Source organism: Chroicocephalus ridibundus, chromosome 1, assembly GCF_963924245.1.
Source record: "Chroicocephalus ridibundus chromosome 1, bChrRid1.1, whole genome shotgun sequence".
Taxonomy (NCBI): domain Eukaryota; kingdom Metazoa; phylum Chordata; class Aves; order Charadriiformes; family Laridae; genus Chroicocephalus; species Chroicocephalus ridibundus.
In genome coordinates, this window is record NC_086284.1 from 203,844,744 (window position 1) to 203,871,831 (window position 27,088).

The 27,088-nt window shown below is 46.8% G+C and overlaps 1 protein-coding gene across 1 annotated transcript in view; it reads right to left on the bottom strand.

Annotated features, from left to right (window-relative positions):
- LOC134511940 (sucrase-isomaltase, intestinal-like) overlaps positions 1 to 27,088 on the bottom strand; it is a 63,207-nt gene that overhangs the window by 32,549 nt on the left and 3,570 nt on the right. The window contains exons 2-9 of the mRNA XM_063326785.1: positions 24,426 to 24,654; positions 23,854 to 23,956; positions 23,619 to 23,764; positions 13,522 to 13,690; positions 12,744 to 12,840; positions 11,545 to 11,657; positions 3,492 to 3,617; positions 2,318 to 2,449 (exon numbers count right to left, since the gene is read on the bottom strand). Of these exons, the coding sequence (XP_063182855.1) occupies positions 2,318 to 2,449; positions 3,492 to 3,617; positions 11,545 to 11,657; positions 12,744 to 12,840; positions 13,522 to 13,690; positions 23,619 to 23,764; positions 23,854 to 23,956; positions 24,426 to 24,654 (1,115 nt within the window). The remainder of the gene's footprint in view (positions 1 to 2,317; positions 2,450 to 3,491; positions 3,618 to 11,544; positions 11,658 to 12,743; positions 12,841 to 13,521; positions 13,691 to 23,618; positions 23,765 to 23,853; positions 23,957 to 24,425; positions 24,655 to 27,088) is intronic.

Sequence of the window (27,088 nt, forward strand, 5' to 3'; positions counted from 1 at the left end):
TTTTTGTCTTGAAGTTGCTCTCCATTAGAGTGATTTAGTAATCTGTTACTGTTTAAACTCTGTGCCTTGGACCTCCAGTGACAGAAACTCTTTTCACTGCTGCACCCTGGAGCTTCTCATGATATACAGCTGTAGAAGAACCAGGACCTTCATGGGAACGAATATGCAAATAGCACTCACTGTATAGGCTGCTATTTCCATTATCAATATGTAATTGATCACCTGGGCTGTGTGGTTTTGTTTCAGATTCCCAGCAGCAAATGCAATTATAGTACAACAAAGTGAAGATTAGGCCAGTAATAAATACAGAGCAGGTATTTTTAATGAAACTACCAAAAAAACCCCAGCAGACTGAAGAACAGCAAACCTTCTAACTGTATTTTAAAAAGAAAACACTAATATGGGTACCTGTGTTGCTGACTAGTCGTATGCCAAACTTTACAACAAATTGTGGAGGAAAAAATAAGGCCAGGGAGGCACTTCTGAGTTAATCTATCTATTTGACAAGGTAATGTGATTTTAAGTCAGGAAACTGCAGTAACTCTCGGTTGTCTTGACTCCAGTAAGCATCCGATACACCACCACAAGTGAAAGAGGAATTGTCCCACAATTTCAGACTCTGCTATTCAGTCTCTCTTCCCACAAGCCTTTGACAGGACCCCCATGACAAGATGAGGAACGTGGCCCTTATTTTAAAGAGGCTGGATCAACTTAGAGACTGTTGACATTAGTGGCTTGTCCATTATGATTCAGCTGGATTTATTGGTCTCTTTAGGAGTATGAGCCATCAATATAACATAGGTAAATACGATGCAGGGTTTTGTCATACAAGACAATTTTTAGCAGAAAGAAGGAAATATTTCTGCCATTCTCCAAACACTGTGGGGGCATCATCTGGAGCGCTGTGAAATCCAGTTATATCTGCTCCACAGGCAAATGCATTCAAACTGGGGCACACGCAGCGGGGAGAGATACTACAATGAGATCTGAAGAACCTCCCCCAACGAAAAGAGAATAAAATACTTCAGTTTGTTTAGCCTAGCAAAAAAGGCTGAGGGAGAACACGCTTGTTTGAATAAGTATATCAAGAAAGAAAGTAGGACAAGAGACTGGCAGTTTGAGGTAAATAAGAATAATAGCACCCAAATGAAAGGTGTAAGCTGACCATTTAGGCTGCAATTACAGCAAAAAAAAGTCCTGAGAGGGACTCTGTGGGACTGTATCCTCCTCTTTCCCCTGTGGGTCAGTGCAGCTTGACCCATCCCTGATGCATCTGCTGGACATGTTCACGCCAGCTCGGGGAGGGACCCCAGGCCACCAGCTCCCTGCTCTGTTCACCCTGCAGACAGGCAGCTTTGTCCTAATGTCTACCTTAAATCTTTTCTGCCACAATTTTAAAGCACTTTTCTTCTTATCCTGTCCTTAATGGTTATGGAGAACAAATTACACCTCTCTTCTCTGTGGTGATGTTTCACACCCACTTGAGCTGCTCCAGGTCCCGCACTCCTGAGCCTTCCCACCCCGATCCTTCCCAGGTGGTGTGACTGGTGTGACTGCCCCAGGCAGTGCTAGGACAGGCCTTACACATCTATCAAGGACTTTTCTTTAATTTCTGGCTATCAATTTCCTTGCCACCATTGTCACTCACTCAGCTGTTGTGGAAAAAAGTAACTCCAGTGCAAGAACACATATGGGAACTTGCTGGAGAAAAGCAGCAATCTTTGCTGGAAAAATTGACGGGAGAAGATGGAAATCTTCAGTTTTCACTTCTGACCAAATTCATTCATTGGGTCATACATCAATTGTGGTTACAGGTTCAAGATACATTTTCCACCAGTTTTCATGCAAACAAACTTCTCTTACATTAATTTAGATTAAAAATATAAGGTAACATGAACTGTTGCTACTAGCTCTCCAGAGTATTTATGAGTGGATTTTTCCCACTATTCTACAATTTTTATGTGTGTATTAAACTCATTTGGGTTTTTTTCAGGAAAAGAATTGCATTAAAGCAATCATATCTCAACTCAGCCCCGAACAGAGGCAAAATTTCTCATAACTGAGTGGGAAAAAGTAAAAGAGAATTAATGCTAGGGTATAGAGATGGTGCTGGTACACAGATACCCGATAAATGCAACAAATTTAAATATGAATCTGAAATATGAACAAATTGTTCTTCAGCTTTTCTCAACAAATGACAAAAACGGAAAATCTGCTACAATAGCATGTGTGCGTTAGCACCTAGATACTGCTATAAACACTATGCTGCAAATAGTTCATATAAATGGAGAAATAATTAGCAATATTGTTAATTTACCAGAATCACGACATTATGCATTCCTTCCTTCTTCAGCTGTTTGAGGTACTCTGGCAGACCTGCATAATTCACTTTATCATAGGTAAAGTCCATGCGACGTTCCATGTAGTCGATATCAAGATGTTGGACATCCTAAACATTTTTAAAGTAAACATTACGTAAGTACTTCATCCAGTTCTGGGGTCCTCAGTACAGGAAAGACATGGGTCTGTTGGAGTGGGTCCAGAGGAGGACCACAAAAATGATCAGAGGGATCAGAGAGAACACCTCTCTGATGAGGACAGGCTGAGATAGCTGAGGTTGTTCAGCCTGGAGAAGAGAAGGCTCTGGGGAGACCTTATTGTGGCCTTCCAGTACTCATAGGGGGCTTATAAGAAAGATGGGGACAGAGTTTTTGGCAGGGCCTCTTGCGATAGGACAAGGGGAAATGGTTTTAAACTGAAAGAGGGTAGATTCAGCCTAGATATAAGGAAGAATTTTTTTTATGATGAGGGTGGTGAAACGCTGGAACAGGTTTCCCAGAGAGGTGGTAGATGCCCCGTCCCTTGAAAAATTCAAGGTCAGGTTGGATGGGGCTCTGAGCAACCTGATCTAGTTGGATGTCCCTGCTTATGGCAGGGGAGTTGGATGACCTTTAAAGGTCCCTTCCAATCAAAACGATTCTATGATTGAAGTATTTGATAGGGAAAATCAGAATGTATGCAACTGTATTTCTAAAAGGTAGCTAATGTGTGAAACGAAACCTAAGAGATTGGCTATAATAACTGTAAATAATCGTCAGGCCAAATTCATCTCCTATAAACTTACATGGTAGCAATGGACAAAACGGAAACATAGAAGTCCTAGTTTAGCAACTGTTTGGCAGTGATATGCATCAGAAGTACCATAATTTAGTTTTAAAAACCTAGCATCTCATACTGCACAACAGTAAATCCACACCAAAATTGCCTGCTATGCAGCCAAGAGCAGCACTTAAACCTTACGTTCAAAGCCCACTTTAAATGTTCTTTTAGGCATTATGAAGATATTACATGCAAAACGACTACGTAAGATTATGAACATCCTTGTATTCTACAATTCTCTTTGTAGGATAGTCACTTTTCCTCTATTATAATTTTATTCATCTCACTTTGGATTGTAAAATTAGCATACACAGTGAAAAATTCATACTTACGTATGGGATATCATAGTAGTGCATGCGATCGACAGTCTTCTTTAAAGCCTCAATGCTGCCATAACCCCACCGGGAGAGATGAAATCCAAGAGACCAGTATGCAGGCATGTGTGGGCGTCCAATGGCCTACAGCAGGAATGAGGAATACAGAAATGCAAAAGGTGAGATGAAGAGAAGTTATTCTGAAACACCAGGAGAGGCACCCAGCTCATTTAAGCCACAAAGATCAGGGCACAGGTATCACCCACCCATGAAATACCCTTTCCTTTCTCAGAATGGCTCACTGTACTGTATGTTTGGCTTCAAAAAAGCACTTCTCCTGGTGGACCCTTGACCTTAGCAGAGGCTCCGAGTGACACTCACACTGAGCGTTGCTTTTAAGAACACCCCAGTGGAAGACACAGTGTATAAAATCCAGGCTAATGTCAAATGAGGGTCTCACTGAGGTTTCAGCCTTCAGTCAGTAGCATGTGCCTTCACTCACATGACACATGCCGGCAGAAACCCGGCGTGGAGCCTCGCACAGCCTGCCCTGTGCCAAGTCCACAAACCCTTTGGTCAACAGCAGGCAAAGCTCCAACGCTACACAGCAACTTCAGCTTTCCTAACTTCTCTTGCTGCATCCAGCTGAACTAACTCATCAAGAGTCTGATGTTTATTTGAGCTCTCTGAAGTTTTAATTATATTTACACACTACCCTGATGAAATTCAGTTACTTATGACTGACTGCTCTTATTGCTCGCCCACATCATTGTGTTGCCAGGCATTGACAAGCCTCTTCAAAGTCAGAGTTACTGTTTGGTCCTGAAATTCTCTACTGAAACATGAGGTAATGAGTTAAATATGATTTTATAAATATTTGATTTCCACCGGCTCCACATAATCCAGCTGTAAATTGCATGAGGAAACTCGATTGAGAGCACAGGGGAGCGAGGCATCCTGCTCTGCTTCCCCCGGTGAGAGACGCTCTGGCAACCTGGGACAAGCAGCGAGCAATCACGATGTGTCTGTTCTAGAAATAAGCTGAAATCTGGCCTTGCTTCATTACTACACACTGGTGTTTTCTGGGGGACATCTCTTGAAATCCTTTCTCCAGTTTTAGACAGTTAGATCCCATGAAATTAACCTTTGTTCAGTATTTGTACCATCCTTGCAGGCAATACATGGAAATCAGGTAGCTAGTAAGCACCATGACTTATTTAATCAGTTGCAGCTATTTACTCCCTTTGGCTAAATAACTGTTCCTCCCTTATTTCCTTATGGTCCTCCATAGTTAGGTAATTAGGCTAGGAAGTTAAAAAGAACAAAACTTGCATATCGGCAGCTGAACCCCACATACTTTAATCAAATAAAACAAGGCACTCCCGGCACTCTGTATCTATTGCATTGCTAAGCTCTCTGGAGATTGCAATGCGTAAAGGCACATCTTCCCGTGGGATTTTCTCCAGTAAGGGTCTAACCTGGGAGAGCAATGCTGAACTTGAAATTGCTCTAAAACACGTCATGGATGCTAGAGCTGGTGGGATGCGCAAACTGCACCAGACAGAAAAACTGATGCAGGAGAGAAGCAGGGAAAAACAGAGGATGTTCTAATGCACCCGAGCTGGGGGAACACGCAGGGTAAATTGCTTCCAAATGAGAATGGCTTGTGGACAGACAGGTGAACTTTAAGCACTAAGCATTACAAATCCGGCTACACAGTGTGCTTTTGCTTTTTGGGATGCTGCTATCTCACCTAAGAAAAAGCAGGAGGAGACCAGAACAACCGGTGAGGTTAGTGGTTTGAGTCCCTCCAGGAGGGATGCTCCAGCTGAGCAGCACAGCTGCCCCATACTCCTGCTATTCATCCCATTCCACCAGACTTAACCCTCTTCACCCTCCTCAACACCTACTTCACCTCCAACTTAGCTGGAGACTAAGCCCTTCAGAGGAAGCAAGAGCAGATGAAGATGGCCCCCTACCATGCAGGGTGAGGCTGGTGGGCAGAGACACGCCGTTGCCACCACAGTGCAGTCTCGTCTGGTTACATGTGTCATTAGTTATTTCCAGCTTGTGTGGACACACCGGATCCCTCAGACCATCTTTCAAGCTCTGCTAGGGTTTTCTGTGGAGACCTGAATGGGGCACGATGGCTCAGGATGATCTCCTACACACCCAGTGAGCCGCCATTGAGGTGTCCAGCAGAGCACAGCAAGCCTCAGGGCAGGAAGTCTGCTTCTCCATCAGAACTGCATTCGCCATATTAAGGATAAATTCATCTGAGGAGGCAGCAGAGCTTGTTTTAGACCAGCCAAGGCTGCAAGATGGGCTCTGTGAACCCCACCACTTTGTGCTCCTAAAGCAGATGCGCATTTTGCCCTCGCTTTCTCTACTGTAAACAGAGAGTGACCTCTACAAACAAGGTTAAAAAGACAGACCAAAACAAAAGAACGCCCTAATGAAATAAAATGTTTTGTGCACAGGCTTCTACCCTTGGACAAGAGGAAGAAGGAAAACCAGCTGATAAATATTCACCCTGTGGTCAAACACAGAGCCCCGTGCCCTGGCAGAATGTCTGCGTGGGGTCCGCTGCCTCTCCCAAGTGGGCTGGGAAACTGGAACCACCACAGGGGTGACCAGCCTGGTCAGAGACAGCAGGAACCGCTGGGCAGCTCCAAGTCCTGCAATACCCTGGGATCGCTCCTGGCTGGGGAAGACAGTCAGCCTGGGACATCACCAATACAATGTGGTTCAAGAGCTGGATGGGGATTTGCTTCTGCCCCCACGTCCTATCAAGCACCCAGGTGGACACCAGCGGGGCTGGAGGTGGAGCTGTGGCCACCAGCGTGTCAGCCAGGGTCCTTCCCAAACAGCGCATCCTCAGCACTGGTGTTTGATGAGGTTGGCGCTGTCTTCCTGTGGACTACAGAGCTGCCCCGTGGCAAGGCAGTACTTCGTGACAGCATCCCTTGAGAAGTTTGGGATTACAGCTGAACCAACTGAAGAAAATGCACCTTGCAAGCAAGGTATTAAGTTTTAAAGCAATTAGTTCCCCAGGTTCACCAGGCTGGCGCATCTATGGTGAGCTTAATTGAAATCAGCAGAACATTTGAAGAGGAAGGATGAAAACAGGGCAGCTGGGAAAACAAATGTTCTTTTTTCTAATTATGCTGCGGACTCTCTCTAATGGATCCCCCTGAAGCTTCCTGATAAAGTAACTGACATATGGTACCTACTCGCAGATGGATCAGCAGAGGCAGGGATGTAATTTTGCAAACCTGAAAACTCATGTTGGATTTGATATATATTTAGGATCTAGTTAATTCGTATAGATTGCATTCTGCATACAAATGATCATAAAATGCAGTAGGCAGAGAAAGCCTGCTTGGCAAAACTGACTCCCATAGAATCAGAAAAGGTAAATGAGGTATAGCAGGGGAACTGAGGGAGGAAAACATGAGAAATGCAGAAACAGCAAACATATGGAGTATCCAAACTGAGAAAAAAAAAGGAAGATATGGTAGTGCAGAAGCAGAAAAAAAAAAAGGTCCTATTTTCTGTTCCACAATTCCTCCTGCACTTGGTTCTTAAATAACTCCTGGTGTTGTTTAATAAATTCACTGCTAGTTTTTCCAAGTTTACATAACTTGGCATTACATAACTTTTTTCCCACTTTTTTCAAATACACCCGAGAGCTGATGAATCTAGGAGGTACCCTGGAAGCATTTTGCAGTAAGACCAAAGTGCAGAGAAAACGTGTACCTAACAGCTAAAATCTGTGCCCAGGGAGCAAGTGATCTGTATCCACTTCCCATGTGTTGGGTTATTGCACAAGTATCTTTATTACTGTGAGCATCAAGGACATCAACTATATAAATGCTACATAGTAAATGAGGATCCTATTCTATTAACACTATGACCAAAGACTTTCACGCAAGAGTCAGCTGGAGAGTTATGCCCTATATATCACAGAGACCACAGAGAGAGATACTCTTTCCCATGCTCACAAAGGAGCTGAGATCTCCAGCAATGCACGTACAGGGGCTCAACATGAAAGAGTGCTAATGTTGCACCCTGATTAGCCATACGAAATGACTCTTGAAGCTTGATATTTGCTTCACCTTCCTTTCTTTAAGGAAGAGCTGTAGGAGGAAACTGTAAACATCCAAGTGGGCTAATGCTCTGGATTCAGACACAGAAATAGTGTGGATAGTCACACAATGGCTAAATTTCACCAGGGCTGCTATGGCCCAGATACATGTATCCAGCTCACCCCCTATGGTTGAGGCAGGCAGGCGAGTGCGGTGGGCACTCAGTCAGGCAGGGGGTAACCTTCACTCAAAGTCTATGCACAGAAGCTGAACTTTGTTTTAGGAGAGGAAGAAGAAAGGTACTGCAACAGCTGAACCACTAAGAAGATGCTCACAACCTCAGGAGTCTAAAAAGTTTAAGGACTTTCAATGCCAAGGTCTTCAAACCTTGTTCTTTGCTGCACAAACACTTATCAGCTGCTTGGTCTTTCTTGGGGGATCCATGAATTCAACTATGAGACTCTCACTGAATCATCTGTGATAAACTGTAGGTTCAAGCAAGTTCCCCATGTTACCTCCCAAAGAGGAGGCTGGACTAGAGACCTCCTGAGGTCCCTTCTACCCAGAACTATCCTATGGTTCTATAAGGAGGAAGTAAACCAGTAATTTGCTCTCAAAACAGAATTAGGAGACACGCAGTATGCCCTCTTAAAGCTTATCATTGGATAATCTGTGCTAAAATAACAGTCATGGCCTTCACTCCACCCAGACACTGTTAATGTCCATTTGTTGAACTATAACTTTCCTGAGTGTCCTGTTATGGAGCTCATATCCCACTGCTGAGCACTGTTACTCTGTCCTGAAAGGCCACCAGTGGACTTGGCAATGGTGGTCTGGTATTAGGTCTGTCTGTAGAGACTCAGCTAGGCTCAGCTCAATGGCTGAGCTCTTTAGCTTGTTGTTGCTTTTCCCCATCCTCCTGCAAAACAAGGCATTTGCCATAAAAAGTGAGATTTGTGTTATATAACTGTTCTGCACACCGGACCTCTTCTGTAGTGGGAGAAAATTGTGATTACTGTCAAATATACACATATAGCTGTGGCAGGACCGTCTCTCATGTTCTAGGAGCAGCACTCCTCACAGCTGGGCCCAGGGACAGGAGGGAGCAGAAGAATCGGGATGGAGAATTCTCCTTCCCATTGCATGATGCCCAGTACATGTCCGGTCACTGCCGTCACAGCTGTGGCACTGTGGTGCCACTGGCAGGATGCATCCTATAGCCCACCTCTGCTCCATGCAAGACACAGCAGGGGGGACAGCGGCACTGACATTCAACCCTCTGCTCCCTTCCCACTCCCTGCATCGCCCCCGGAGCCCAGTTAAAGCAGACTGGCCTGGGCCAGGCTAGTAGCCAGGGCCACCACATCTTTCTGCTGACACCCATCCTGGCCTCTAGGATGCACGGAGAGGCTGTTGGCTCTGGAAGGGCAGCCGCAATCATCCCTGATCACCATGCAGGGAGCCCTGCTCCTGGCACAGCCCAGCTGCCCCCAATGGCCACACAGCACCAGCTCTGGGCAAGAGCCCATGGGCCACCTCTGGGTATTGGCAGAAACCTGGAGAGGTGCACAGGGAAAGCTTACATACTCCAGAGACCCAGTAAAGATCTTCGTTACAAAGCTGTCCTAACTCACTGTTTTGGAGGGGGCTGCATAATAGCACTGAGCAGAGCTAAGCTCCTAAATCTTTCACAGCAACAAGCACGACAAGGGCCAGTGGGGTGGCCCAGGTCTTGAAGTGGCACTGAAGGCAACAGCACAAGATGTTTGAGAAAGCTGTGGAGCACTTTGCTCTGGACACAGCTCCCTTGCTCCCAATGGCCATGCACTGGCTGGCACCTGGCCAACACTGCCATGCCACTAGGGCCACCCTGGAGACATGGTCCCTGCAGCAAGCCCCACTCAGTGATTTTGGGCAGATGCTTGCACAGGTGGGAGGTGGGTGCCATTCCCCCAACTTGCTCATTGCAGCAGGGCAGCCTGGCCCGACCAGGGCCTCCTGCAGCCAGGAGCTCCCAAAACACCAATTCCCAAAGGAGACCCATGCAAACAGCCAGGAGAGCTGAGGGATGGTGCTGAGTGGTGCCTTGCAGACATGGGTCACGTTGCTTCTTCCCTGGGGCATGACAGTGAACGCGCGGGAGAGTCTTCTCGGTGTGACAGAAAATACAATTGAAAAATAAAGTCTTTTCTGTCTCCTTCACCTTCCCACATATCTTGTACATAAAAGCCAAATCATTACCCTAGAGACTAATAATATGGTAATTGTAACATTTGCGATCTGGGAATTTCAGGATGTTTACTGAAGACGTTATTATTTCACTGTGAAATTGCCCCCATGCATTCTTTAAGATTCCCTAGAGAGCCGAGCGCAAGCTCGAAGAATACAGAAACAGAGGATTTTTTTGTCCTGGCATGTGACATGTCTAGTTAGGAGACGCCCACCGGCTCCCCTTTACCTTATTTTCTTCACCCCAGCTCCATTTCCAGGGAGGCAGGGGTGGAAAGGGAGCTGCCAATACCCATCAGCTGGGGAGTGAGAACTCTCTCATTTTATTTTCAGCTGTTGGCCACCTGCTAAGCCACAGAAATGCTGCCTTCAAACACCAGTAAAAGACTTTGTAAAGAAAAGGGGATGGCTCTAATCTCCATCACACCACCGCAGCAACTCCCTTGAAATAGGTGCTTTCATCGCAGGGATCCCGGCTGCGTCTAGGGGGAGGGTTGCTCTACTTTTCCTTTCTTACTTTGTGGTTTTTGGTTTTTTTTGTTTGATTGACTATTGTCTAAGGTCAAAACCCTGTTTGCTGGTTGGTTTGTGGCTCTGGGGTCAGAGGCGGCTGGTGGGCAGGACACTCAGAGGGAGCTGGAAACCTCCGAGTGGCAGAGCAGTCGCCCCTGCTCGGGGACGCTGAGGGGCACCAGCAGCCTCCCACCTCTCTGGGAGGCACCACCTGAACCTCTGCTTGGAAAAGGCAGAGCCCAGCCTTCCCAAAATGACAGCCTCCCAACGTGAGGCTTCTCCCTTCCATCACCAAAACAGAACCCAGCACTACTTTCCTTCTGGGCTAAATCCTCTTTTTCCCCCTCAGTCTAACCCACGATATTTCTGTTCCTATTTCAGGCATCTTATACATCAGCAAACAAAGGATATAGAGGCTTTAAAAAGCCAGGCAAGACAAACTATTTGCTGAGAATAAGAGCTCAGACCCTTCGACGGGGTGGCGGAGAGGAAGGCAGAGAGTGTGCACGTGTCACCGTGAGCTGCGGCTGCCCGGCTCCAGGACACCCTACCACAGGCTGCTGGCACCTCCGGCTACAGCTTAATGCTCAGGGTCTGCGCCTGTGAGTCCCCCTTCTCACAGTGACATGCCCCTTCTCAGCTTTGCTCCAGGCTCTTTAGGCTTTGTGCTGGTTTCTTTGTGCGCAGAGCTTGCTGCTGAGGTGGCAATTTTCTGTGCAAGTGCTCGGTTAACACATCACCTGGCATTTAGTGACCAGGAAGAACATGTTACCTGCCACTTTTTTCCAGGCAGCCCTCACTGGAGAAGAATTGTATGCATGCTCCCAAAACAGCTATTTGCGTGTCTACCCTCAGTTCTTTGGAAAAGACTGGGCAAGTGAGACTGCAGTAAATACGTTTTTTTCACATTTATGCTCTCCAGTGCAATTACATGGGTTTTCATTAGTAAAAAAACAGGCTGACGGCTCCAAAATTGACAGGCAATTCCACTGGCAAATAAAGGCTTGAAGCCTTTGAAGTTCATTCAAAATCTCTGAAAGTCCAGCAGACGTAAAGTTCCCAAACATCCCCATCTGTTCTCCACCTAGTTTGTTTTCTCTATCCACAGTGTCAAAACACAGTTATGGGTAAGCTTGGACAAATTTCTTTCTAATCATTGCATCCCTTTAATGCACTTTCTGCTCTCAATACTGTTCATTAAAAGATACTGCCCCATGTGCCGTATGGGCCTTTCTACTAACCTCTGTGTATTGCTGAACTACGTTTTCGGGAGTGGGTCCAAGGAAGACATAGAAGTCCAGGATCCCTCCAATAGTGCGGAAGGTTAAGGCTGGGTTTGGACTCAGAGAAACATCTGAAAAGAAAAAAAAAAAACAGCTTCTCAGTACAAACCAACTCTGCACTAGGCATGGGAATGGTTCAAAGCTGCTCCAGGGGAGGTTTAGACTAGACATTAGGTGTTTCTTTACTGAGAGGCTGGTCAAACACTGGAAGTGGCTTCCTAGAGAGGTGGTCGATGCCCCAGGCCTGTCAGTGTTTAAGAGGCATTTGGAAAATGCCATTAATAATACACTTTAACTTTCAGTCAGCCCTGAAGTGGTCAGGCATTTGGACTAGATGTTCGTTAGAGGTCCCTTCCAACTGAAATTATTCTATTCTATTCCACCCTGTCCCATCCCAGGTGTATGCACCCTGGGCTCTTCCGTGCACAAATGTATCCCCAGGCAGAGGTGGCTACACATTCAAGTCACAACCCGGCACCTCGGGATACGATTGGATGAGCAAACAGGACCTGTACGTAGGCTAGCAGTTGCCCAGTGTTTCTGTAATCTCTGCTTTCATATTGGCATTGTGCAGCAATAAATCACAGAAACCCACACAGAGTAGATTGTACAGATCCATTTTCTCAGTTTCATTTATATAAAAAGGAACCACAAGCTTGTGTTTAGGGTTCCTCTATGCTATTTTAATCTTCTTATTGGAAGTCATTGCCTGCCAAGGGAAACTGATTTTATAGACTGAGTGAAGATTCCCCTTTTCTGAAATTATACCACTGGATTAATACAGTAAGGTGACCATGGCAACGCACAAAACTATGCTCCACAGACAGAATATAGGACTAACTTAAATTGATTTGATTCAGTTATGCCGATCCCAGAGGAAATTTTTTCCACCTTCTCCTTTCCCTGTATGTGCATTTATTTTCAAAAAAATATTAATCATGTATTTTTACTAAAAATACCTTACCTTCTTAAACGGTCATTCTGATAAAATCCCTTTGAAAACTTTATAGTAATTCCTGGAACCTCAGTTCTGGAACAGTCACTCATATTTGTACTCATTGTACTTGAAAAAGCAATCAGTAAAACAGTTTTTTATACTTACTAATTTACCTTCTTTCTATATGCAGTCCATGTAGAGAACCCATATATCTTTTTACCTTGTGCATTGGAGTTCAGAAGGAGAACACCGTGGGCATTGGAGTCAGCTTCTACACACATATAGAAAGGGTGAACTCCATAGAGGTTGGCAAATGGCTGAAACATAAACAGCACATTAGGTATGGCTTGACTTTGCTTTTTTCCCATAGATTTTGCCAGCTAGGTACATATGCAAACACAAGGAAACAAATTTATTCAGAATTAGACACTTGTTTTGAAAGGTTGGGCATTTTTTCGTCTAAAGTGATGTGAAGTCAAGTTGATAGAAAAGAGTTGTTTTTCTGTCTCATCACAATGGTACTTTTTAGCCTCTCTCAGTTAAACCTTCCATATTCTGCCAAACCCTCCAAAACAGCATGGGTAAAAAACACAACTGACCAACCACTGACCCCAGTTTAGCCAAACATCTAATGAGTCCTGCTGAAGTCCAGCCTGTTTGGATGAACAGGGATTGATCCAAGCATGAAATGAAATGAAATGAAATGAAATGCTTTCCTGCACCAGGATCTTGGCACCCAAAATACCTTTTTCTGAACTCTAACCGCACCATGAGAAAGCTTCAGATGAAAGGTTTCAAAGTCCCCTTAAAATGCCCCATGGTTTTGTCAGTTAATTAAAACTTACGACACCTGCAAAACCTGTGACATCCCCTATTTGCCACTGACTCACATCAGCAGTGCTACCATCCAGAGAGAGGTGCTCCCTCAGCAAAGCTGTACCTCGCCACCTCCTTTTGGTGCTACAAGTTAGGACAAAGTGCGGCACAAAGTGAATTACCGTTGGTGCCTGATCCCTGCTGAACATGCCATAGGTAACAAAGTCCATGTTGTGTTTGAAGGACAGGTGCTCCTGTTCGCCAAACCCGTACACCGAAGTGGATGGCACAGCAGTCGTGATCTGAAGATACTGGTTGGAGAAAAACAGATCAACCAGGGGGCTGTCCCACCTGCGACAATTAGAGGGAGACATGATTAGTTTGCTTATCTTTGGTATGCATCATTTTAAGTTCATGTCTGGCTATTTATATTTTTTCTGTACTTTGGAGAGTAACAATATTTTAAAAATGTTAAATTCTATGCATGCCCCTAACGTGCTTCACCTAACACACATTAAATTAATCTTGCAATGGCTATAGACATCTCACCTACTTATACTATAAAATTCATCGGTATCGTTTTGAAAAGAACAACCAAAATAACAGAATACGCTATCTATAACCCTATTACCAAAATAAGTGGTTGCTTGTGCTATTTCTATGACAACCAACAGGGAAGGCTAAAAATTGTTATTACGCAGTGGGGTTCAGAATCTTTAATGAGAACAACAGACATTTAGTTGTTATCAGTTTTTACTTTTTAATGCTTTGCTGGATCAGGACCCGAATACTCTTGTTACCCCTGACTTTGTGCAGGCACCTAAAACAGAGCGATAACTTCCTCCAGACTTTGCTTGAATGAGATGTTTATATTGTGATGACTCTCCCCTGCTTCTCTCGCCAGCTTAATGCCTTTATTTCTATTGACTCATCTGTGGACATGGGCTCACATTTTAATTAGGTGTTACATTCTGTTTCCTATCTCTAGTGCTATAATGAGCTGCAAGCTAGATGGGGGAGAACATAGTCAAGCTGTGGAGAAGTGTTTCGTTAATGGTATTGTGTATGCCATGAGTATCACATTTAGATAGCACCCTCTCGAGCCTTGTTTAACCATGAATTTGTTACAGCTAATTAAAATAAATGAGCCAAAGCCATAGAGTGTAGAAGTGGCATAACTCTCCTTTTAATGGTCTTTTGTCAATGATTTTGACAAAATTAAATGGTTGATCAAATTGACCGGTAAATCAGAGAAGCAGAAGACAGGCTGTGTCGTTGGGGACCAGCGCTACCCCTGCGAGGACAACGCTCTCTGATGAGCCCTGGCTGCCACCCACGCCACTGGCACCGCTGCTTGGGGACAAGTCCCCGCTGCTGGGAGAACTGGGAGGGCACCACCGCTCCCACCGCGCCAGCTCTGCTCTCCCCACAGGGAAGCAAGGACAACCACTCACAGAGATGCCTGGAGGTGGATCCAAGGTACCCTCCTACCTCTCCATGCAAAAAGCAGGCACAATCTACCCCTAAAGTGTCCTAGACAAGTCTTAAATCGACCACGTGTACTGAAGGGTCTATGTATTTCTGAAAAAGTCTATTTGACCTTTCCACAAGCAGGAAAATTAAGAATTTGTTTTTAAGTCTTGATGTTGTTGTTTGACAGCAGCCACCCTCCCCTCCTTTCCATCATCTCCTCCACCCACACGCAGCACTGAATGAGGCTATTTTCTTATAGGAAGGTTAATGCACGCAAAATATCCCTGATCCAGCCCTTGGCAAACAGAGGCCTTTCTTCAAGAGGCTGCTGCTGTGTAGGAACAGGGATGGGCTCTGGAGCTATATTCCTGTCCCAAGGAGTGCCGTCACGTAGCTCTGCTGTGTGCCAAGGCAGGCACGGTCACTGCTCTGAGCAGACCACGGGCTTATGCAAAAAACAAAGGATGCCAGAGGGGAAATGCTTTGGGAAGAGCTTAAATATCTGTCCTAACTCATTGAGCAGTCTCCGTAATATCTGTTCAGAGGACATGAGGCTTTGTACGTTCATGGTACCCACATTGCGGCACTGACGTTTCCCACCGTGAGAGCAATTAGTGTTACCATGGCATTGAAAGTGCTCCTTCCACTCAGCAAGTCCTCTCCCTGCCCAGGAGGGTCACTGGGGTGGTACGAACCGCGGTCCTAGGAACAGCCCCTCTGCCCCACCATGCTTTCGCACGGCACGAAGAAACTGCTTTATACCTCATGTATTTCCCTCGGGACACTGTCAAGCACTCAACTCCTGCACGGCATCGCCAAGCAGCGCCCCTCTCTGCAGCCCTCCATCACTCGGCTCCCCGCGCCGCGCTGCCAGCCACCACTCTCCATCAGCCTCGGCTTTTGTTAGACCGCCGCTTGCCAGAGCCGCCATGCGCTAAATATAGCACTAACTATGACATTAAAAGACTGGTAGTGACTCTCTCTTTTTTTCCAGGCACCATTATGTCTTCTCCACCTGAGGGGGAAGCACGGACAGGTTTTCCCTTGGCACCTCTCTCTGCCTCCACTCCCAAGCAGCTGCCCTCGTGCTCTGCAGCGCGCTGTGGGAAGCTGTTGTGTTACTTTATGTGTTTGCTTGTGTTGTGTTGGCAAAGAGCAATCACTTCAATGAAAAAAAAAAAAAGAAAAGTCTGTCTTTCCTTAAATGCTTGGAGACAATAAAAGAAAATGTTATATTTCTCCCACCTCCCTCCCTGCTGGTTTAAAGCAGATAGAAGGAACAAAACAGGAGGGAGCATAAAATGACTCCATGCGCGCAGGAATTTGCGTGATTCTCGTCCGACAGTCCTACAAAACATAACAGTGCTGTGATGGACGACAGAAGGGATCTAAAAATCTAAAAATACAGCTGAGCAGTTGTTCACTGCCAAAAACTCAACCCCTACCCGCAGTTAGACATGGCAAAGCCTGCGAAGATGAGAATCCTTTTCTTCGCACAAGAGGTAACGGCTGCACTCAGGTTCACTGCTGGAAGTCCTAACCTTTGTGGTGGGAACAGTTCCGCCTGTGGAAATACAAACTGGGGTCCCCACACGTCTGCCTGGCCCATCCCCTGCTGACAGTTGCCTGCTGCCTCTCCGGGAGGTCTGACTGGTAAAAGCTCGTGTTTTCTTCCAAACACCGTGCACTACACTCAAGAGTAAACCTCTCAATTTTTTAAGCTCACATCAGGAAAAAAAAAAAAAAATGATTCAGGATTGAAAAGATCCATGTGAAAATTAACATTTCTGGCCAGCAGGTGAACTGGTCTCACATCCAGCAGTCAGCCCTCAGGCCACCAGGGCGAAACATAACCACAGCGGAGCAGGGAAGCAGTATTAAAGGAAGGGGGGTAGGCAGATAGATAAAACGTCTTGTTCATGTTGAAGGTGTAGTTTATGACTAACGTTGTCACAACATTCGAGGGGGATGACTAAAAGGCAATATAAAATGGTTTTCAGAAGTGCAGTCATCAGTCCTTTGTAATACCAACTGGACATGCCGATTTATCTGGCTGAATGATTTCTCTCTGTTGAAGTTTTTTGGAGACCAATAACTGCAGTGTGTGCAGCGGCCTGGAGCACTGACTCACCTGCCCTGAGCAAGCAGCTGGTGACACTTGTAAAGGTGGTCTTATAAAACCTCCAGAACGAGGAGACTTGGGACACACATGATACATCATTAAGATATGCATCATGCATTATCTGGACATTCAAAAATCATTTTAGATTGGGAAAGGGGTTATTTTCCTCTTGTTGCAATGAGTCCAAGAGAAATGAGCTCATTACTTTCAGGTGTGAACACCTGTCCCACTCAGTTGCCTGGAGAAAATGTCCTCTCTAACATCTGCTTTTCTTGGCCTCCAGACCCTTTGGAAATGTAGCCTTGTGAAAGCAAGCACACCGTATATATTATCTGTGTGCAAATTAAGGCGAACGCTTCACATGCCTATCAGAAAAGTGGGTCTAAGGCTGCTGGCAGAGCTTTGGCATACCTTTTCAGAGGGCACGGGCTATCGCTGTACGTGCAGGATGCCTATAAAGCAGTAAAGCACCTCAGGGACTGGGAACTACAGGCCCTATTTTCAGAAGAAACTCATGGCCCCTGAGTCACCCACTTGAGCTGCTGGGGAACATCAGGATCCCAGGTCTCCATGATTTTCCGTTGCTCTCAGATTGCTGAAAAATACTTCCAACATCTCACAACAGCCACGTTCCTTATTTTCTATAAGTCTTGGGGCAAGCCCAGGCACCACTGGCCTGCAGAATGCACACCAAGAAGGAATTTTTAAATGCTTATCTTATTTCTAAGGTGATTTAGCAAATAGGAGGAGAAAGTCAGCACCAGCGACCAACAGCTTTTCCACAAACATGACATTTTAAAAGAAAGAATTGCAGGGTATATTTACAGTTATTGACACTTCTGTTCTACTGTATTCATCGTCATGTTACCAGGGCATCTCCTATAAATGGCTGGATATATAGTGCTTCATTTTTGTTCTGAAAAATGCTTGGATAAGTGATATACCTGCAATAATTCTCGCCTACATAACATAAATCTTAATGATTAGAAGACTAAAATAATGGTTCTTACAAACCAGGAGCAAACCTAAGCTACCCATGATGCACACGATTTGCTCCTGTTGCTTTCAGCAAAATTGCAGTTTAAGACAATAGCATTATAAATCATTCTAATAGCCTTGCCTACGTAAAAACGTCTTCATGGTGAGTGGCGCCTGTGCTTACTACCACAATCAATAAAAGAGGCAGCTGAACTCTGCAGCAGCCTTTTTGGAAATTAGGGAAAATCTTGATTAGATTTCAGTTATTTGTGCCGTATCTTCCCAAGTGTGATACCAAACGAGGTATTCCAAACTCTTAATAGAGAGAGAGAAGCACTTATCTGGCTCGGGAAAAATGTTCTGCCTTCCATTATTCGTATGACATCATGAAAGAAAAGTCAGTTGGAGAACGGATATTAAAGTGGAGAATCAAATCAATAGTCCAGCCCTCTGCAGCCTGTCTCCAGCAATGGCCCAGGCCAGATATCGCAGAGGAAGGCATAAGATGTCACTCAGAGCCAGTCTTGCAATAATCTGTTTATGCAGGAAGTTTCTGGCTGTTTTCATAGAATTAGCTTATGTTGAGAAACATGGAGACAAAAATAGTTGGGTGTTGCTTTTTTTTTTTCTACAGATGATTTTTTTATGATGTGTGAACGTGTATCCTGCTAAGCCTCCCGTGTCAGTACTGCCCTGGGGCAACGAGTCCCACAGAGCACTCACACGCTGCAAAATGAGGATGTCTCTGTTATTTATTGCTGCCTTAAAGCAAACCGTTCCTGGCCTTTTACTCTCTGTTCTTGAGGAAATCTATGCTTTCTTGAGGAAATCTATGCTTTCTTGAAGCCTTCACACTTGATACTACCTCCTCCCATGGTTGCTGCTGTTAGTGGCAGCGCAGAAGGGAGAACAGGACTCAACCTGAGAGCGTGGGCCACTAAATAATGCAGAGGCTCCATTTTGCTCCCTCGCCTGCGTTATTACAACCCAATATTTTCTCTCCTGTTTTTATTACTGTAGGGCCCTGGCCAACGATGGGCCAGCTTCCCAGCAGAGCTGCAAGATCAGCTAGGATAGTGTGAGTGAGGATTTATTAAACTAAAGCCAATTGCAAATTTCTTGACAACACATTTTGCCATTGGTCACGCCGATTTGCCAAAAGAGATATTTTTCCCAGCACCACGGGAGCAGGGAGAGGTTCCCCACAGCCTCAACAGTCCCACAAGGCTGGTAGTTTGGGCGCTTCACCTCCGTGGTGAGAGACCGAGACCGAGACCCAGACCCAGACCAAGACCCAGACCCCAGTCCCTGGTGGTTCAGATCTAAGGCTTGGAGCCTTAAATCAGCTGGAGGTTTGGGTTACATCCCTGGTAAAATGGAAAACATCTGAATAGGAGCAGTGGGTCTGCCTTCCCCTGCTGTCATCTGACCTCCTTGGCACTTCACCAGTGATCACATAGAGGTAGCACCTCTTCACCCCATGGGTGGACCTTCCCCAGCTGCCAGTGAAGCAGCAGGAACACAGGAGAGGGTGAAGAAGAGCAGGCAGGACTGGAGGGCACGGGGAGAAGGACAGCAGTGGAGCAGGAGAGAGCTAAGAGGGAGGAAGCCAAGAGGCATTACCAGGAGGAGAAAGGGAGGCAGCCCAAGAGCTCCTGGTCCCAGAGTCCCCCGCAGCGCCTGGATCATTCCCTGCATGAACCTGTCTAATTTTTGCCCCATGCAGGCGAAGCAGCAGCTGTCGCCTGATTACCTTGGAGCAAGCTGAAAATGTAGCGGGACTTACTTGGCCTTTTATTCTTGCTCCTGGCTCCGCGTGAGGTTTGCAATCAGCTGTTAATGGCTCTCCCCTCACATAATTCATTCCTCTCCCCTGTTATTGTGATTACACGGGGCCCTGAGTTTGTCCTGCCCTCCCTGAGCTGCTGCTTTGGCAGCTCGGCTACGGCAAAGGCTCCCTGCACCCAGCGAGCGGGAGAAACACCAGTAAAGCACATTCAGGAACGTCTCAAAGTCTGCGCTGCCTCTCCCCTGCAACATTTCCAACACGGTATTAAATCCCGCCTTACCAGGAGGAAGCTTTGTGTGTACGAGTGGCAGAGCAGGGATGGGGTTTTATATCACGCAGACAGGTGGGGAGCCTGCTGTCAGCCACCCCCCCCGCCCCATGGCAAAGTCTGCGGCGCAGACACACCGACGGCGGGACAGGCTGCACCGCGGAAGGGAGAGAAGAGAAATACCAGCACAGACTTTCAAAGAACAACCCAAACCCATACCATGTCTCCGCTCGGGCCCGGCTGCTCCCTCCCCACGTGGGCTGGGTCAGCCATGCCACAGCACGCTGGGGATCATGAGGGATTTTAGACATTTTGGGGGGGTGAGTCATCCAACAGTATGAAGCTGCTTAAGGAGCACCATGTAAAACAGATTTCTGAGCAGCTGGGATCGCTTTACAATGGCAAAGCTTTCCTCAGAGATATTAGAAAGGTCCAGCAGAGCACCTGGACCCGGTTTGGTGCAGATACTAGTTATTTTCCACTCACATCTGGGGAGTGCAACCTGTGGAAGAGGTTTTATTTGCACACATCAACTGTTCTGAGCAGTATTTGTGCGTGTGTGAAGATTATCAATTGATTCAGCTGTTCATTGAGACAACAAGGCCACGGCTCTTCACCTCTTAAAATAGGAGTCTGAAGTCCCCCCAGGTGTTACGTGCTTGCCTGTTTCTCAGGGACCCTTGCCTACACAGCCTGCCCTGGCCTGGCGTAGCCGCGGAGGCTCTGCAGCTCCAGGAGCGATGGGTGGCCTGGAGAGCAGCAGCTCCCACCTCTGCAGGGAGCCCAGAAGAAAAGATTTGGCCTTTAGCACTTTCTCTGCAGACTGCACCTGGGAAAGGCACACAGGACAGGACAGTGACGAAGATGCTCTGCAGCGGTTCCTGCTGAGCCCTTGCTGCAGCTGTGGAGCACGCTCAGACCCACCTCCCACGTGTCCAAACCTGCTTTTGGGCAGGTTGAACTAACATGAAAATCTACTTAAGAAGCCAGATGCCACCAGCGCTCCCCCGACCCAGCCAGCCGGTGCAGTCACTGGTGGGGATGCTCCTGTAACACTGCTTGATGAGGGTTCATCCTCCCCAGTCGAGCAAATGCAGCCTCCCACAGCTTTTAGGTCAGGATATATAACATGCTCTCCTGTTTTGAAAGATTTCCATCTGCATAGCTCTGCTGGTGGCTAAGGAGGTTGCAAATCCCTCTAAGTCAGGCTGTGCAGGTATCCCTGAGCATCTGCATTCACTCACACTGATGGAACACACAGGTGAGCAAATGAAAGGGAAGAACTTTTTGCTCCTCACACAGGGAATTTAACTCCAAATATGATTCAGCTGTGAGAGGAATGGCTCCCTGCCGGGATGTGATCCTTCAGTCTATAAGTACCGGCTGTGCCATTTCACATGAAACAAAAATTCCCAGGAACATATAATTCCCCTTTCTATATGCAAAATCCTGTGTCTCTGCTGATGAGAATCTTTCGGCAGCAGCCCTGCCCTTGTTTGCACGACAAAACCCTATTAACTGCACGTTACATTCACCTGCAGTTTCCTCTTTTTGGGGTCGGTTGGGTTTCAGGAGAACTCCTTGACCCGCCCCGGAGGCAGCGTACACTTTTCCAGCTGTGATGCTCGGCAGCGAGAGCATCGCAGCCCAGTGCTGCGCCGGTGCTGCTAACCAAGGCTGCCCTCTACCTCCCCATCCTCTGCAGCACATCGCTGCTGCACCCCACGGCTGCGCCGCTGCTGAGCAGAGATTTTGGGGGACACGGGGTGGCCCCCTGCCAGGAGCATGGAGGAGGCTTCCCTGGGCCGGCAAATGTGTCCTCCTGGAAACCTGCTCAGAAGGAACCAAGCCGTGCTCCTCTGCCTCTCGCTGGCGCTGCGCCTTTGGCAGCTCAGCTGATCAAACCCTTCATCTGCTTCAAAGCCCCTTCCTTTAACCGGGACGTCCCATATTTGACCATGCCCTGACTAACCAAGCCTAAACCCTTGGGGTCTGGCTGAGGGTGGGGAGGACTGAATGGGAACGGGCCATGAGCTAGCCGCTCACCATGTCTCATTGTGCATTCACCTCTTACATCACCATTCCAATTAATGAGTCTTTACAAAAATCTCTCATTACAAAGAGAGGAAAATTGGGCCTTTAAAGTAAGCCCACTGTTTTCACAAAGCTGTTAAGTCTAACAAGGAATTAAATTATTTTTGTTATCAGAGCAATGCATAATTTATTCATTTACAATAGCCTGCAAAAAGAAAACTTTACAGAATTGGCCATGACGTGTATGAAAAGAGGTGCCACAAGACTGTAATTTAAAAGGATGGGCAGCTAATTAAAAACCAAGTGCAGCAGTTCCATCTGCAGACTCGAACCATTCTAGAGGCTGTATTGTCTTATTTGCATCACACATGTTAAGCCATCCTTACATTGCTCTCAAAGGTAACGCTTGTATTTTGAGTCTGTTTAACAAAGAGTTTCTTGCAAGGGGCAAATCTGAGCTGATTTTTTAAGTTCTTGACTGGGGGTTAGATTTTCTAATGTGTGAAATCCACTTGGGTCCCGATGACCTTCTGGGAACGTGCTTGCACTAGTGACGGGGTGCAAGATGGGCAGAGCTGGTGCTGGGAACCCAGCGGCCGCACACGTGTCAGGAGCTTGCTCAGAAGCAGCCCGTTAGCGGCTGGGTCGCATTGCGTGTGAGAAGACACCTCCCAGTAACGTTGCGTGGAAGGGACCTGATCCATGTTCCTCGGGACCGGTGCAAGGTCAGCCAACGCTCAAGAAGTGGGTATGATCATGAGATTCACTTCAAACACGCCACTGGTCTGAATTAAAATGCTAATATGGACACAACCGCAGCCTGATGCGAACGGTACCCATGTTTCTATATTCTGTGCATCTCCTTCGCCCGCCTGAGTCAAGCGGCGATAACCCAGAGCGGTCTGTGACACTGTCATTTGTCACCACAGACAGCCAGAGATGGCTGCTAACACCGTGCAGTAGCATCCCCAAATGCAGTGGCAGGAGCGCACCTGAATCACGACTCTCTTGCTAAGTAGCATTACACACTAGAGACGTGTTGGTGGAAGCCAAGAAAATGGGAAATTATGACACCTGGTGACATTTGTTGGTGAGGGCAGCTTTTGCTGAGGTTAAACTTACAGTACCAGCTTGCAGAGTGACAAACTAGACCCACAAATGCCATTGACTGAAACCAGTGGAAGTTAGAGGCTTATGGCCTCTGTGGCTTTGAGATTTGGTTTCCTAGGCCTACCTCTTGGAGAGCGCCAGGAGATTTGGTGCTCAATTTCTGACATATTAAAACACCCCACATTTCAGAAATCTTAGTTCAGCGCTTTCACGAGTTGAGTCTACCAGCGTCCCAAGCTGGGACATTGTAGCCTCAGAAGTTATTTGACTTGCTGAATAACCTTTCATATATATGCACGCAGATAATTGTCTGTTGTGCAGGCACATACTTCTATTAATAATGAGTGTTTTCCAGGGACAAGGCATAAATCTGTATTTACGCCACATCCAGTTCGTGCTCGAGCCTGTGTCGCGCAGACACGAGCAATAGGGTGTGAGGAAACAGTGCTCGCCCCGTCAGGCTTAATTTCGGCACAAAATGACATGAACGTCATCTGGTACTCACAGCACAGTGCCGGTGCTTTTCCTCTTGATCTTGAAGTGTGAGGAGTCATCTGCAAACTCCACCTCGTAGTTGGCCTCATCGGCGGTAACCCCGGGGGAGTCGATCTTGAGCGGGACTTCAAACCGCTCTTTGTTGGGGTCGTAGAGCTACAGCACGGCAAGGAGGAGGCAGGTTAGCCCATTCGTTAGCGTGCGTTGCTCTGGTTAAATCATTGCCCCGCACACAAAATACTCACCCGGAACCGCAGTCTGTCCTTTGTCTGGAACTCCACTTCCAAGACGACCGGGGAAATGTCGTCTCCGAAGAGGGACAAGGCCTGGCGCTTGTTCAGCGTTACCCTGCGGCAGAAACAGGCGCTGGTGCCCACCACAACCGCTGGCTGCCTGCGACCAGCCTGGCATGGGCTGGGGGGAGCACCTCAGCTGTTCTACCTCAGCTCTTTAAACATAAGTCATTGACTTATCGAGAGAAATACTCTCTGAGGTTAGCTTAGGCTCTCCTTGCTGTTAATGGATAGGACGGGTGCTGCTGAAGCAAGGAGGCCTCCTGGGACGTGGCTTCCAGAGTGGGAAGGACCACCCCGTGACGGAGCATGGTTTCCTCACCATCAGCCTGGAGTGGTGAGGAAACACCAACTCTGCGTGGCTTTATACACAGGAAAATATGCCTATTATCCTCCTTGTCACAAGCTGAGCACGTGTTAGCGAAGCAGCTTGGGGAAGGTCTCCATCAAGCTGCCCCCAGGGCGGCAGCGGCGGTCGCCGTGCCGTGCCGGACTGCAGCACCGCAGGAGCCACCCACACTTACCTCCAGCCTTTGGCTGTCTCCTCGGTGTTCCCGCTCAGGGAGTAGCCATAAGGAGTGTCCTCGGGGAAGAAGCACCAGGGAGCGTTGGCCACGTCGGTGGGGCACCAGCTGCAGCCCCGCGCCTCGCAGACCTCCTGGCTGGCGCCCGGCTGGGGGTGACAGTCGATGCGCTTCGCCACCGCCCCGGAGCACTGCCCGTCCTGGCCTGCGCCCAGGCAGCCCCCCAGGGCTAGACACGGGGAAAAGCCATCAGAGACGCAGAAAACCACGTTAAACCCCCTCCCACAATGCAGTTCTTCAGTTCCTCTTATTTTTGGTTGTGTTTTTTTCCCACTTTTGGGATTAATACGCATGATTCTTAACCGAGATGGCGGCAGAGCAGCCTGCTCCCCACCGAGACGAGAGCAACCGGTTTCATTTACAAGGCAAAGCAGAGGGGCTGAAGCGTTCAGTGCTCAGAGCTGCTGGTGCTCAGCTGAAGCACGACTTGCTTCAAATACATATAGGAAGTTAAATAGCAGGCTAGTGAACTTGCCGGTGATGCGTGAGAGCGGCCCTGCAGGCGTACTTCAGTAAGGAATAAAACTGGTATTGATCTTAAAAGGCTACTTTTTCTGTATAGTTACTCTCTCTCATGTTATACACAGAAATTATCCCTGTATCTGTAGAGAAATAAATATGTGAAATCAACATGCACCTGTACAATATATAAATATAAAAATACCAATTTTATATATATATATGTTTGTGTTGGGTTTCACTTCTATATTGCATGACTACAACATATCTGTGGTATTAGTAGTTTGTGTTAATACAGGTATGGTGATGAGTAAAGGGAAGATGCCAGCAGTAAAAGAAAAGGCACAAATGAGTCACTTGCAGAATCATCCTGACAAAAACCTTAGTAACGTACTAAATCTTTTCCCTTCGTGCAGCTGCAGGTTGAGCCCTGTGGTTCCCCCGTACGGAGCGAGCCGCCCGAGACGGGGGGGACCACGGGACCGGGTCCCTGCTGTGCTGACAAAATGCTCTGTTACCAAATATTCTTAAAGAGAGCAGGCGTACTGCAGGCAGAATACTTATTTTGAAGTTAACTTATGTCATTTCAGTCATTACGGCAATATTCAAAGATTAAATCTACTTGAACGATAATTGCTCTTTTCCATAAAATGACTAATACCTCTGCTTTAAACTTTTTTTATGTGGACTGTTGTGTGCTTGAAAGCTTAAAATGTGATTGCTGATGCAGGCTGGGCTTCTCCATATGAAGAACTTTACAAGCATATGTGCACAAACAATAATTCTATATACCAGGGAAACTTACAGAATAAAACTGCAGCTTCACTAGAAAATGCCATCATGCTGCCATGCCAAAGTTGATTTGCAAGCAGGGGATGGGAATGCAGGAAAAGCAGGAGCTGGGTGCCATCTACATTTGTCTTTTGAGAGAACCCTCACCCTCCCTTTGATGTAGCAGCATCTGACACTTGGGTCTGATGCTCCCAGGACGCGCGGCAGAGCTGGCTCCTCGCTGCCATGACGCCTGTGTCACCTTCAAGAAGCGGGAATTAACAGGCGAAATCCTGTTAACCTTCGCCCGCTGCCAGAGAGGCAGGCTGGGCTTCCACCTTTCTTTTCTAGGGCGGACAGTCATGCCCCACAGGCTGGCTGCTTTCTGTCCAGCATCCACCCCTTGTGACCCGTCACGTGGGAAAGACCTCAATTCTGATCCTCTTTTTCACCCAAAGCATAATAGGAATAGGAACATCCCTCCGCAATCCCTAAATTATTTCATTTTGGAGCACAAATCAGAGAGGATTCATCAATGGTCTGATGAAACACTGAAGACTCGGGGCTGGGTGGGTAAAGCCTCGTCTTTTTGTACCGCGTCCCTGCTGCGGACGTGGAAAAGACAGACAGATTGCAAGTCCCATGGAAATAACTACCACTACGCACTGAATGCTCTGCTTATGGAGGGAGGTGGAAGGATTTCAAAGGCTTCCTGCAGCCCTCTGGGTCCCGAGGTCCTTAAACCTGTGCAACCGATGAGGCTAAAAAAAACGCCGTACGGAGCACCACCTCTGCAGTCAGCGCACGGTTCTGCGTCCAGCAGCTTTGCCCTGCCATGCCTTGCACATTCGAGTTAACACCTTGGCAGACAACGCACAAAATAGAGCGAACCCATCACATTTCATTTAGTTTGGGGTTGGTTTTTTTTTTTCCTGATGGGACGCAAAGGCAGCATCAGTGTGTTCATTGCTGAAATCAAAGAAAATGACTGAACGCACTACAGCAGAATATTAACAAGGCGTCATTTTACATTGCATAGGTTCACAGGACACAACTCATTTGTATAATAAAATCCTTTCAAAATACTTCATAAGAAGGATAATGTGAATGAAAAAGCTAGTTCAAGGCAAAAAAAAAACTTGCTGCAGCAGAAGCCAAGACGTTTCTTTAAATTCCTCCCCCCGCATCAATGTGAAGATAAATTTTCCAGCAAATTTGGAAAAGAAGCGCTTGCAGGTATGAGCAGCTGAACAAGGCTGCAACCTCCTTCATCCCTTGGTTCCAGATTGGCTTCTATTAGAGTACAAATGGGACAGTAGCAAGTGGGAAGATGCAATTTTCCTCGCCTACTTTTTAAAAACGTTTTGATTTTA